This window comes from Marmota monax, unplaced genomic scaffold (assembly GCF_021218885.2).
Source record: "Marmota monax isolate L192 unplaced genomic scaffold, Marmota_monax_Labrador192_F-V1.1 WCK01_AAM20220418_F8-fsc00026, whole genome shotgun sequence".
In the NCBI taxonomy this organism is placed as follows: Eukaryota; Metazoa; Chordata; class Mammalia; order Rodentia; family Sciuridae; genus Marmota; species Marmota monax.
In genome coordinates, this window is record NW_026693108.1 from 16,481,135 (window position 1) to 16,496,139 (window position 15,005).

Genomic DNA, 15,005 nt, shown 5'->3' on the forward strand with positions numbered 1-15,005 from the left:
TAGTTTCAGAATATAATTCTAAGTTCTACACCCTAAATAGAAGCTAAATCTTGAAAATGGTGAGAACTTTTGCCTGATTCCTAATCCTCTCTTTGTATGAGGACTTGGAATGCTCTTAAAGATACAATTAGAAGTTACTACCATAGGGTCATGGTTTGCATATGAGGTGTCCCCCAAAGCTCATGTGTTAGACAATGAAGGGATGTTCCAGGGTGAAATGGTTGGATTGTAAGTGTCGCGATGTCATCAGTGGATTAATCCACTAATGTGGATTAACTGGGTGGTAACTGGGTAGGTGAGATGTGGCTGGGGTAGGTGGATCACTGAGGTTTATATTTTGTGCTTTGTGAGTAGCGCTCTCTCTTTGCTTCCTGGCTGCCAAGTCCTATTTTCCTCCATATGACATTCCATCATAATGTTCTGCCTCACCCTGGACCGAGAACTATATAGTCAGCTGACTGTGAAGTGATCCTCTGAAACCATAAGCCCACAGTTAACTTTTCCTTGTCTAAGTTGTCCTTCTCAGGTCTTCTGGTCACAGTAATGGTTCCTAGAAGTGAGCTCATTGCTCTGAATAACCTTACCAAGTAGTTCAGAAGCTTTTGGAGCTAGTGTGTGAGGAGAAGAAGTTTGAGAAGATTAGAGATGCAAGCTGGAAAAGCTTTAGAATGTTGTAAGCAGAGTTTATGAGGAATTCTGGTGGGAGCTCAAAGGATGAAAATGCCAAGAGGACTGTGGACGGTAAAGTCTGGGTTCATAAGCTTTCAGAGGAGGAGGATTCTGTTGAAAATTGGACTAGAGACTATTTAGGTTGTGTTCTGGAAAAGAAGCTCTCTACATTTTTCCTAATCCCTAAAACTTTCTGTAAGACTCAATTGAAAGGTGATGGTCTAATCAATCTGGCAGAGGAAGTTCTAAGGCAGCATAGCATTCAGGTGGTGGCACAACACCGCTGGTGGCTTTTAGTCAAGTTTACTATGATAATCAGGAGTAGAAAGCAGAGCAGAAAGATTTTGGGGGGAGAACTGCAGTATGATAGGAAAAGTGAGACTCATACTGGGGTTAAGGAAATTCTGGTTGTTAACAAGATTACAGCTATGAAAGAGATGCTATGTACTTTACCCAGAAACAGTAAGAACGATGGCATCTCAGGAATTAGCAAGACCACACCCATTTCAGGCTCACAGGTTTAAAAGTAAAAATGTTTCAGAAGAAACCCTGGGGTGATCTGCATACACAGGGGGTCCTGTATAGAAGTTGTTTCCCTATGCTTAGCTGCCTAGGCACTCAGAGACTTGGCTACTGTTGGAAATGGGGGCAGATCTTGGTTTCAAATGCATGGTTCTGCTTTGGCAGGATTACAGATGCTGGAGTTAGAGGAGTCAGGGAGGCCTCCACCAAGATTTCAAAGGAAGGCCTAGTAGGTAGGCCAGGTTGGAGTCCCTGGGGACAGTTATTGAGAGGGTGATGCATGAAGATGTGAGAAGGAAGCCAAAGCTGCACTGGTAACCCTGAAGATTAAGACATGCCAGAAACATGGAACTCTATTGAACAAAGCTGCAGGAATTAAGCAGAAACAAGACAAGAGAGAAACCACATGAGCTGCAAGCAGCAAGGCCTTTGGGGTAAGCACTACACACACCCTTGGGAGGGAACATCACAATGCCATGTGCCCCAGATGCTGGACTTGGACCTACAGAACCTATTTGCCCAGCTGAATTTCAGTCTTGCTTTGGTCCCATCCCTCTGTCTCTATCTCTATTTTTCTCTTTTAGAATGGAAATGTTTACTCTGTGCCATTATATATCAGATATATATAACTCTCTTTTGATCTTTACTCACACAGTTAAGAGTTTGTCTTGAGTCTCAGATATTTTGGATGTGGAATTCTGGCAATGCTGAAACCATCAAGACTATGGAGACCCTTGGAACTGGACGAAATGTATGTTGCATTGTGAGATGGGCATGAGCTTTGGGGGGCCAAGGATAGAATATCGTGATTTAGATATGTGTTGTCCCCCAAAAGCTCATGGGTAAAACAATGCAAGAATTATGAGAGGTGAAATAATTAGATTATGAGAGGTATAAACTAATCAGTAGATTATTAATCAGGCAACAAGAGTAGGCAGATAGGGTGTGCCTAAAGGAAACAGATCACTGAGGATGTGCCTTGGGGGTTTATAGTTTGTCCTTGGTAAGCAAAGTGCTCTCTCACTCTCTCTGTTTCCCGATTGCAACACCAGGGGTACCTTGTTTGTCTACCACATCCTTCCACCATGCCATGCTCTGAGCTGCTTTCTTCTATTACATCCTTTCGACATGATTTTCTACCTCACCTTGGGCCCAGAGCCAGAGTCTGCTGACATGGACTGAACCTCTTAAAGTATGAGCCAAAATAAATGCTTCTTCCTCTACATAGTTCTTGTCAGATACATCACTCATATCAACACAAAAGCAGACTAAAACACTTAGGATACCTTTTGCAGGTAATGTAGAGTGAGAATAAGTCTGACTGACCTAATAATGATCAGGCAGACAAAGTTAGCAAACCTTGCAGTGTTGCTCAAAGAGATGCTTTCATTTGTCTCAATTCTCTACTTTCCTTATTACTTCACGGGAGGATTTATGTTAGGTACTTCCTTGACCTAATCTTTAAAATCAATCATGATACATTACATCACCCAAATCTTCAGAACTATGTTGCTATAAACTTCTACTTTGACTCTACATAGAGAATATCAACTAAATTATAAGAAAAGTCCAAAGTTGTATTGATCAAATGTTACATAGTGTTGGGGAGGGGAATATTATCTCCAGATAATAGTATGTCCCATTTCTCCTTCAGGGATGAGAGTCCACTTTTAATGTTCTATTTATATTTAACAAAGAAATTAAGAATCCCCCTTTTTACTTTTTTATTAGAAGTTATTTAGATAAATTTTCCTGAGTAACCAGATATTAATAATTGAGACATTTTATATCAGTTTTCTCAAAGATCAGGCTCTTGCTGTTGTTTTCTTCCAAGTTATGCATACATTTAAAATCATTTAAAATAATTTAACTTGCTAAAGTTAAGTTTTTCTAGTTTTCTACAATAAACACATTATGCTCAAATCAGAAAATGCCATTTAAAATAAAGTTACTTCCAAGCACTGTGGTGTATACCTACAATCCCACTGACTATGGAGGCTGTGGCAAGAGGGTCCAAAGTTGAAGGTGAAACTCAGCAACTTAGATTCTAAGCAACTTAGCAAGATGCTGTCTCAAAATAAAACAAAAGAAAAGAGCTGGGATGAAGCTCAAGGTAAACCATCCTTGGGTTAAATACGTAGTACCGAAAGAAACAAGAAAGAGAAAGAATGTTTGGTGATCTGGCCTCAGAAAATACCACTCTAGCAGAAATAGTAACTCAGAAATTAAAAAGGATTTTATAGATTGTAAAAAAATAAAAATACATTTGAACCGATGAACTATAAATTTTGGAGTGTACAAATTTTAAAAATTCAAATAATAAAGCACAGTATTGATCTGCAGAAGATCAAATGAATTACTCATCTTGGGTGTAAGGAAAAAAGGGAGACTTGTTTAATGTATTTAAAAAAGCATCATTTGCTGGGCAACAGGTGCTTAAATACTCCTTATAAATGGAGACCTGTTATTGGTCAAACATACACCAACTTTAACACACTGGAGGAAAGATTTGAAAACCTCTTTAAAATTCTGGACAGTTCTATGTCCTGATAGCTAATATCTCAGTGCCATTTGCACCAGGGATAAATGAAGTGACCTGCAGACTACTTGTTTCATGAATGGAGGATATTTAAGAAAAACAAAAATTTCTGGGCTGGGGATGTAACTCAGTGGCACAACAGCTGAATAGCATGCTCCAGGGCTTGGTATGGGTTTCCAGCACTGCAATTAAAAAAAATTATTTCTGAGTAGTAGCTGGGAGAAATTGTATGTTAATTGATCCTCCAAGAGAAAGAATCGTGTGCATCTTTACCTCCTGTCATTCATGTGCCCATGCATGTGTGTGTAGGTGGGCATGCAGACATGCACACGGGTGTGATAAAGAACAACACACCCAGCCTGCTGCTTCTTGCTTTCCTTTGGAGAACTGAGACTTTTAAATTAGTTCCACTAAATCCAATGGAACTGCAGAAGTCATGTGTGGCTTTCAGGTTTATGGGACCTATGAGTTACTAGATACTAGAATTCAAGGCTTCCTATTTTCTTCTGTTGTATTTATTATAGGAACTTAAGTAACTCATCTAACTGGTATGTGCCCTTGGGTCTACACAGGTTGGTACCATGCTCAGACAACACAGTAGCAATATTAAATATATTCCATATTAAGTCAAGCATAGGAAGATAAAATAGAAATAGGAGACCTAATCCATATACTTAATGAACTTAGACTCCAACAGAGAATATGCAATGGATCATATTTTTTAAAGAACACTATTAAAAGAACCCTAAATAAGTGAAAATGATAAAGTGTCAACTAACTAAGCACTAAGGAGAAGGAGACAGGAATCCTGAGAGAACTAAAGCCCATAATGACCACAGAATTATTGTCTCTAAAAGAGAAATATTCAAAGGAACCTTCAGAAACAAAAGAATTTCTTCAAACACTGGTGCTCATATTTCCAGATACCTTATTTCAAAGTTTGCTTTTCATTTTCAAGTTGTTTGTATTCAATTAATCTAGGAGTAGGAAGGAAAGAGTATAAAGACAATGAACTCGTATATACTATCATCCCAAGTATAATATTTGTCTATTTGATGAATATAACAAACCTTTTGAAAGAATGGCACACTCTGAAACTGTAATAAGTGATTTTTTAAAAACTTTCTTGAGCTTTAAGAAGCATTTAAGTTTATTGTTCACTGGCCATTGACTCTTCCTCCATATTTGGTTCAGAATTCTTATCCTAATGAAATAAATGGAATCATAGGAAATGAATTATTTAGGCAAGCTGCTTCTTCAATGGATTTGCTAAAAAGAGTCCCATTAGCTCTTGTTGTAGTTAATGATCCAATCCCAAATCACTCTTGAATTATATAATAATACCTATTCAATTATATAGAAATATTACAATTTTAACATTTTAAAACACACCTTACATTGTCTTTGAATCTTGACATTTGTGATTGAATACAATGTCAGTCTGTTTTCTGTCACTGTAACAAAATACCTGAAATAATCAAATTATAAAGAGAAAAGGTTGATTCTGTCTCCCAATTTTGTTATTCCAGTTCATGACCAATTAGTCCTGTTGTTCTGGACTTGGGGTGAGGTAGTACATCATGGTGGGAACATATTGCAGAGTGAAAATGTTCATGACATAGCCAGGAAAGAAAATAGAGAACTGCTAGAAAGGGTCTAGAGTCTTGCAATTTCCATCCAGGACACACCTTCAGTGACCTAAAGATCTCCAACTAGGTCCCACCTCAATAATGATTCTCAATAGTGCCACCCTGGGAAATGTGTTTTTTACACATTCAGGTTCCAAACCGGACCAAATACTCTGTTTATCTTTGTGTCCACACATCTGGTAAAGAAGAGTTTAGCATTTTGAATCACACTATGGGAAAATCTAAAGCTTAAGTGCTGTTTTAACTAGTTCACAGGGATAGACTAGAGATGCCACATCCAGTAAAACAACAACAGGATACTGGGTGGAAGCCAACGCTAAGTCATTTGGATCTGATAAGTTGCATTCACCTTTGCAATTTGAAAATGGTGAGTTCAGTGTGATTTACTATGGAGTGGACAAGAAAAGAAAATGGCAATACTGGTTGACACTGTTGGGCATCTACCACGAATTCGCAAGTTGAAATCACCTATCATGTATATGTCCTCTCTTCTTTAAAAAATCTTTTTCTATTATGGATATTCCATAGACCTATACAATGATAAGAATAATCCAATAAATCCTTATGGACTCATCAACCAGTTTCAATAATGACTGTCTTTCTTCCCATCCTGTTCCCACGTGTCCACCTCAAGGAATCAATTAGGCCTTGGCTATGTGCTTTCAGACACAGATTCACTTGAATCTTCTTCTGAATCTTAGAAGTACAAAAACTATTTTTTTGTGACTTTGCCATTTTATTTGTTTATAAAAAGGAAATTTTGTATTTTCTCAGTGGAGGAGAGAATGACCGTTTTTATTTCTACTCCTGATCACTAAGGAAGATCAAGAATCCCGTGACACCAAATCCCGTCAGAGGGAGGGACTTTTCTCCATTTCCCACTGCTCTACAGATCACACTGGAGACACCAAGTTCCCTAGTGTCACACACACTATGCAGTTTGGGCAGTCTACACCGGACTACTGTGTTCTCAGGTCGAAAGGCAAAAGTATTTCCAGAGAGCCCTAATTTATGCCCCCATTAAATATTTTTTCTTGATTTTCATTAAAATAAGAAAATCAGTTTTCTCTATTCAGTGGCAGATCAATTTAACTTAAATAAAATTTCTCCTGTAATTCACCCATACTTACTCAAAGGATTAGTGAGCCTCTGTCAGAGCACAGATACTTGTCTGCTCATTAACATTCATGACCAAGAACCCTTCTGGTAGGGCTGGTTTCAGAGTCTGATAGAGCAATACTTAAAAGAAATTGGCTTGTCTGTGAAACAGCTGCTCAGCAAAGCCACCATGCAAGGGAATTGGTGATAATAAGATGATGATATTTCAACTACACCGTGAGCATAACATATTTTAAGTTACTTTGAGGTGTGTGGTAGGGGTCTGAGAATTAGAAAAAGATTGGTAATATATCACAGAAGCCATGAAGCAGTTGATTAGCAGTGTACATCCTTAAGTTTGAGAGATCTGCCAAAGTCTGAGCGGGGATAAAGAAAGGGGGAAGGAAGGAAAAGGGAGGAGGGAGGAAGGAAGAGAGAAAGGAGGACAGATTCCACCTGTACAGAGATCTGGGTTCTTTGTGCACTGCAAAGAAAAGGCCCAGTTAGTAAGGATCATCTCCTTCAGCATTGTGCAAACAAGGTATTGTGATTTATAAACCCACCCACCAGCTCTGTCAAAGCCAAATCCCTCATCAGCTGATTTTCATTTTGGAAGGCCTACTTTTAGCAAAATCTGGCAGATTACTTTCCAGTGCCAGTGAGACAATTTCTCTAATTTCTAAAACTCACCTCAGAATGTTCTGGATTCAAGAAGACTGTCTTTCACACAAAATGTCTGTGACTGCAATGGAAGCCTATGCATTCACTTTATTGCTTCCTACCATGATTAACATTGAAACCCTCATGAAATGGCAATATTATGTCTGCTAATTCTTGCAATGACACCATGGAAGTATGTTGTGTGTTGTGTGTAGGTGTGAGTGTTCCTCTGTATCTGTGTGTGGCTATGCCTGTGTACATCACTGTGTTAGGATAAGATAGGTAGTGGTATAACAGTTGTGCCTAACTGCACTTGATTGAGAGAATACTTATTGGTCTGGAATTCCTGGGAAATCCATTAAAAAACAGTCAAAGTGGTGAGGAAAACACTGGATGGGAGTCACAAAGATGCTCAGGTGTGAACTATAATAAATTATCATGGAAATATGTACCCTCTCCTCCATCTCCACCTCTGTGAAGTAGTATAATCTCCTCCCCTACTAACGTCAAGAAGGACCATGAGATTTGGTTTGGTCACTGAGAACTGGGAAGACAGAGTGTCAGTTCTCCACGCCTTAAGGGGCTTCCTGACTCCACCTGTCTGGCTTGAGAGTCTACAAGCTCTACCAAGAGAAGAACACGGCCAAGCTAGAATGCTACTCCCAAAAGAATAGGAGACATCTAGAGTGGATCAGATCAAATCTGTCATTTAGAGTCAAACGTACCTTAGCACAGCCAAACCAAAGATTAAAGAAGAACAATGCTCTGACTTAGGCTCTACAATTGTGGTTTTTTTCTCCACAATACAACGGCAGACAGAAACAAGGAATATGAAATCTTTGCAAAATATCTACATCATAGGTATTTGATAATTATCAATAAACTAAATCCTTTGGAAGTAAATCGATATTAACTATGCTAATATGTCCTAAGGGCTCTGTAGATGTGCATACAAAATCCGTGGAGTGGAGCCTCTGTCTCCTCCTGCCACCTCTTTAATGACCACAATGTTAATACATTCTTTAGGGGGTATTAGATTGCCAGGTTTTCAAAAATCCTGTGATTTCTCTAAACAGAATTCTCACTACCTCCTCTGTTTCCAGTGGATTTCTTTTTTAGCACACAGTCAATTCTGCCTTCTTTAGTGTTTGTCTTCTGTTTATGTCTCCCTCAAAAGGTAAACTCCTTGAGAGGCCAGGACCATATTTTAGTCACCTTTAGTCATCTTTTTTATCTGCTACACAATTAGCCAAGTGCCTTCTACCGAGGGGGCTCTAAAAATATAGGTTTTCAAATGGAAACACAAAAGCACACGTGCAGGTACACAAAACATCACCCATGTGACAAGAAATGTGGAGGATTCTACCACCATATGGAAAAGTACTTAGGATTTTTTTTTCTTTTTCATATAAGTGCATTCTCTGAGAAAATTAGGCTATATTTTAAAGAAGTCATTACATTATTGTCATCTCTACAGTATATAGATGAGAAATGATATTTAAAAAGAAAACACAAGCAGATTTGCAGCATAAAAATATTATGCTTCTGTATATAAATTATTTTCACATTCAGTGCAATGGGTATTCAGAGGTGTTACAACAGAACAAGTTCTTCATGAAGATGGAAATCACTGTTCATTTTTTAAAATTTGCTTTTAAAAATGTACTTGCTGCCAAAATCTCTGGACAAATGTATATCATTAAAATACATAAATAAAAACCAGGAAGAAAAGAAAAATAATAAGACGAAGAAGAACATACTAAACACAAAACCTCATATGGAGTTCCGAATGTGAATAAATTTCCACTCAAATCAATCTAAAGGAAAATAAAATAACCAAAATAAAATATCCATTCAAGCAAATATCCCTGTCTCTGAATAATCCATAGTCCACAGACATGCTTAGAAAACAGAGTGCTAGCCTCTAAATCAAGATAGAAAACACTATGTCTTGTGAGGTAGGGAGAATAAACAATGGGCTTTCATTGATTCAATAACCTTTTTTTTTTTTTCATTCCCTTTAATTTAGGCACAGCTTCCCAATCAACATTCTTTCCATCTTTTCTCAAATGTGGCTGGATTCCTGACCCACCAATATCACTATGGCCTTGTTAAAGAAATATCAATCATTTTCACCAGTGTCCACCCAAAATAAAAGTTGAGTTAGAATTTCAACCAAACATTGATTTCCTCTAACATTACTATTTATAAGACGGATGTATGTATCAGGTTACACTCTTGGCTCCCTTGTTCTTGATGGAAATTGGCAAGTCATTCTCCCTTTCCAAGCTCCAGGCTCCTTGGGGGCTTGTGCTATATTTAGGTGAGCAATTTTCTTTTTTAAGGATTAAAAACATCTCCTTCCACTTTTCTCTGACGGTCATTTCCACTTCCTTCCCACAAAAACTGGGACAGGACAGGCGGGGGAGATAGATGGATGGCTGGTTGACCATGAACTGCCAGCCCAAGTGAGCACTAGAAAGCACTGGGGAGATTATGGGGTAGAGGAGGCTGAGAGCAAGGATCCTTCTGTGGTGGGCCTGGGGCAGGACCCTGACCCTGCTGCTTCGTAATTGTGTGACTGCCTTGCAATCTCCCCCTGAGAAACAGGGTTAGCTTCTTCAAGACTGAGGATCTGGGCCAGGTGTTTTCTCTTCTTACTCTCACTATCAGTAATAGCAGTTCTCCCTTTCCTGGGATCCTAACAAAGCACTTAGGAGCATAAAAGAGGTAGGCATTGAAACAGAAATGCCAAATTGACAGGTCCCCAAAGACACAATTCAAGTTAAAAGAGGGGGAGCCCAACAGGACCTTCCCTTTGTCTGCCTTTCAATGTGATTTCCTGCAGCTGTTTTTGGACTTGTGGGTTTCTAAGGTATGTGGCAGAGGAGAAAGGTAAGAAGGGAGGGGACAAAGCTGTGGTCACTCTACCAGCTGCACAGGGAAGGCTTTTTGTCCAGGACACTAGACCCTGTGAAGCAAACCAAAAACGGGGCTCGGCTACAAAGCATGTTGAGAACACCCCTGTAAAGTTCAGAGGGAACTTTGTAGGGACCCCAGACAAAGGGGGGAGGGGCTTACGGGGGTGACTGATTAAAAAGCCAGGTAGGAATTTGGCCAGAGAAAGGAGAAAACAAAATTCCACAGGACACTGGGAGAAGCACCAGTGCCAAGAACATAACCCCCTATTTTATACATACTCTTGATAAAATTTCAATTTTATCCTCATAGTCAGGGGGAAAAAAAACCAGATACCCAGTGATAAGAAAATGTTCTACCAAAGAATGAAATTTCTGCAAGGGGCACTATATACTTTTTCAATTGTCCATCGGCTGAAAATGTTACTCTCAATGGGACTGCAAAGCAAAGCTTGGTGATTTCGGAAAAGTTGAGGAAGAGTTCCTATGAATTCAGGTTTAGATGCCCACCTTCCAATAATTATTGGCAAATGTACACAGTGGTATCTTCTAAATAAATCTTATGATAAATCTTACCCAAAATATTAATTAAATACTGGAAAAAATATGACCATGAGAAGCATGTGGTTTTATATTAAGCATATTAGAATCTCAAATTTTAAAAGAGAATCATGTCTGCCAGAAACCAAAAAGTTAAATGGAATCAAGACATTATAATATAATAAGGAAAACAACAACCGGAAACTAATTATCCCAGTGATTGGATTTAACCTCTTTGAATGTACCATGGACTGACTCACACATATCAGGGAAGTCGAAATTGTTGTTGTACTTAATGAAAGTGGGAAGGAAAGTCAGTGCCTCACGATTTTAAATTAAGCAGTAGTTTTTGTTGTCTTCACAATAGTACCTTAGAGCCCACAAAGATGTACAAAATACAAATGACAGACCTATCTCTCTGAGAAAGTGGCACCTGAGGCAGAACCTCAAACAGAACATTCTGGATAAAGAGACTCCAGGAAAAATGCAAAATGACTCACTGTGGAAGTTACTAATAAGAAACTCAAAGTCCTTTACAGGAGCATTGGCTTCATGTGAGAAAATAAAATTCAGAAGGTAACATTCTCCAAGTCATCCTAGACAGTTCTTCTGTACTCATGAGAACTGAAACTCATCAATAAATGCCAGGAGAAAGTGTTTTTGTAAAAAGCCAGTGGAGGGGCTGGAGATGTACAAGGTTCTGGGTTCTATTCCCTGGACTGGGAAAAAAAAAGGCAGAAAATACTATGATGACTTTTTAAATAGAGGATGATAATGATAATATTGTTAAGAATGGGCTCTAAGAGATGAAAATAATCATTAAATTTTTTTTTTTTTGTAAAGTCTGGATGAAATTTTGCCAAGGGGGGAAAAAATCTTAACTTCTCCCTCATGGCAGCCTAATACAACTGTTGCTAAAGAATTCATCACCCCGTGTCAGATCTAATCTGAGCAAAATCAATGTCCTGTCAAACTGATTGACATCACACCCTTAAGTACACTAGAACAATTTAAAACACACCTGGGAGAGGGAGAGGGAGGGAAGGGGGGGGGGGAGAGAGACAGAGAGAGAGAGACAGAGAGAGAGAGAGAGAGAGAGAGATTGAGACTTCTGTAATAAAACAAAGACAAATGAGATCTGGGATTAAATTGTGTAGACCCAAAGATATTAAGAGCTACTCATATGATAATCTCAGAAGTATCTGGTTCAGTCTTCTTGAATAGCTTTACTTATCAAAAAAAAAAAACAAAAAAAAACCTCTCACCATAAAACTACATAACATTTAATATTTTTCTTAAAAGAAATATAAATGATCAATTGTGAATACTGCCCTTGATTTATTTTAGCATCACCAGGAGCAGAACTTTGGGAAGGCACTATGTTTTCCAATGACATAGATAAAAATCAGTAACAGCAGATCACTTCACCTGCTTTTGTAACAAATAACTAGATGTCTCAATTTGCCTCAATTTGAAATGACAGATTGTCGTCCCCGAAACACAGAGTCCCTGAATGCCACTAGATTTGTAATCTGTCAGTCAAGGGCAACCTCTTTTTACTCCCCAGTTGTATTCGAGGGAACAACCTGCATTGCATGGCTGCTAAATAAGGAATTATTTTCGTATATACCCCCAGAAAAAGTTATAAACAGAGCAAGAGAAAAACAAGGAATATGAAGACATTGAAGCATACTTGCAGAAAAGATGAAGTCCTAGTCACGTACATGGAAAATGTCATATCACCATGAGAACCGAAAACACGGGTGACCAAGTCTTTTCTAACTTGGAGGATTAATTTGAAAGAAATCAGTGTCACAATAATAGTTTAAAACAGCAATGAAGTAGAACATTTGTCCTACTACACAGAAAAGACTTTGTAAGCTTTCCCAAGATGGCTCTGCTGTACCTAACTGAACAGGGTAAAGAAAATGAGCAGTAACTCTTTTGCCCTAGGGCAATGTGATATGTTGGAGGGGACATAAGGCAGGCTTGCCACCGTTCACAAGCCTGGTTTACAATCATAGAAAGGAACATTCACTTCTTTGAGCCCTAAAAAACTGCACCATCCAAAAATATTTAACCTTATTGTTATCATTATTAACATTGCTTTTAAAAATCAGATTGCATTTGATTACTTCTCTGAGGCTCTGTTGAGAAAATTCTGTGCTGAAACTCAGTAATAATTGCTTTTGGTCTTTGTGCTTTCGAATCCAAAAATATTTATGAAACCAATAGAACAAAGAAATGAAGTAGATTGTTTATAAACAGGAAAGCGAAGGAAGATCTAAATCTTATGTAGAATGTGTCATGAGTACCATGTAAGATGTGTTATCACAATAGCAAACTCTAAAATAAAGGAGTCCATGTCACTGGCAGCTAAGACGAGTCTGTCTTCTTAGAAGTGATGTTATATATCAAGTAATCTTAACTGACACAATTTTTAAAAACTTAATATCCCCATATGAAAGTAGAAGACAAGCCCCAGTGACAAAACCTGGTTTAGAATCACCCTAAAAATGAAAAGTTGAGCTAAATCTTTCAGAATAAATTTTATAGGCAAAGCACAAATGCAAAATGGCTTTTGGGTAAATCAGATTTTTTTCCAAGATTCCATTGTAAAAAATCACACATTGTCAAGAAAGTTCATGCTTTTCCTAAAAATAGACAATACTATAAATGTTAAAGAGGGAATGAAAATCTCCTTCAAAAAAAAAAAAAGCTTTTCATAAAACAGCATGATTCTCACAGAAAAGCACACCTTTTCTCTGAGAAAAACTAAGTGAAGCCAAACCGTTTCACCTACCATCAAACTTCTTGTGCCTGGACACAAAAGTGGTCCGCACAAAATGGCTGGTCTCTTCCACGAGGTTCTCAAATTCTAGTTTGCTCTGTTGGCTCAGCTTGTCTTCCATTTCTGTGGTGCAGCACGTATATTCCTGAGGACAGATTCTTAAGTGTTCCCCTGCAATGAGAAGCATGAAAACATGAGTATGGAATGGCAAGGTTTTCTAGCAGATTCTGGAGATTTCGCATCTCTAACAGTTTACTGAATCCTGGGATACCCCTCCCTTCTACTTCCCTACCCATGGACCCATGGGCAGGAGCTCTCTCTGGGCCTCAGCATATCTGCAAACCCATTCCAAACACCTGAAGGACTTCAGTTGAACCTGGAGTTAGTTTCTGCACCCCACCATCATCATATAGGCAAAGATGCCTTAAAACCCTCAAAACACCATGGCTTTTTTTCCCACTTTTACTTGAAATGTACCAGGCAACACTAGATAACAAGATATATCACAGTCTAAAGGGTGTTTGTCTTTGGAAACCACATCAAGGCAAAGGCACTGGGTTCCATCACATCAGTGGGTGAGAGCCTGTGGTAAGAGCTTCCTGTTATCTCTGCCAATCAGATTATGGAAACAAATGAGCTCTTCACCAGGTGAAATCGACACGTGTTTTTAATGGCAGGTCTCCTGTAAACCACACATTCTTTAGCTGACATTTCTTGTCAGAGAGAAAATGTTCTCTTGGAAGGAGGAAGCCATTGAGGAGTTTAATTAGTGTTTATGCCATATGAAAATGTAGAATAAAAGGGAATGAAATATTTAATGCAGCCAATTTATCTCTTGATCTATCAGGCCACTTCTTTTGATAATATTGCTTTCTTTGGTGCTATTTGCAAATAAAAGCCAATCCTTTGCTTCATAAAATTAAAACAATCTGTTGTTGCATGAGATGTAAGTTTCCAATTGATGTAGCTCAGTTTATGTCAAAAATGTTTATCAAGCCCTCTGGAGTAAAGAAATAACCCCAGTCAATGCCTTGCTAAATAAAATTTAAAAATGACCCCTGAGATTAAAGTCATTGTAGGGTGTTGAAAACCAAATGAACAATTAAAGATCACTTTCTTTAAATGGTCTTTAATAAAGATCTTTAATAAAGATCAACAGATATTTGATGCTATGGTTAAAATTTATTTATAACATTTAACAATATATATGAAAGAGTGCCCAGTTTGCATGAGACCGTATGTTCAATTCCTAGTATGGTTAAAAGAAAAAAAAGAATGTCTTATAGCTTTCTGGGAATACAAGGTGTCTCATGGTTCTTCACATAGTTTGGTACTAAATGCCAGCTTTAAAAACCTGAAGATAAAACATGTTCTTTGTTAAAGATTGTTTAAAGAAAAATGAATTTTATTAAAGATCTATTAATTCCTAGGTTCTTGATCCACTTTGAGTTGAGTTTTGTACATGGTGAGAGATACAGGTTTAAATTCATTTTCTTGAATATGGATTTCCAGTTTTCTCAGCACCATTTGTTGAACAGGCTATCTTTTCTCCAATGTATGTTTTTGGCATCTTTCTCTAATATAAAATAACTGTAATTATGTAGGTTAGACTCTGTGTC

At 38.0% G+C, this 15,005-nt stretch overlaps 1 protein-coding gene across 2 annotated transcripts in view; it reads right to left on the reverse strand.

The window, feature by feature from the left end:
* The window catches only part of Gpc6 (glypican 6), a 1,048,357-nt gene that overhangs the window by 764,961 nt on the left and 268,391 nt on the right, over positions 1 to 15,005 (reverse strand). For both annotated transcript variants that reach the window (XM_058582789.1, XM_046454952.2), the window contains exon 2: positions 13,399 to 13,557. In XM_058582789.1, coding sequence (XP_058438772.1) covers positions 13,399 to 13,557 — 159 coding nt within the window. The remainder of the gene's footprint in view (positions 1 to 13,398; positions 13,558 to 15,005) is intronic.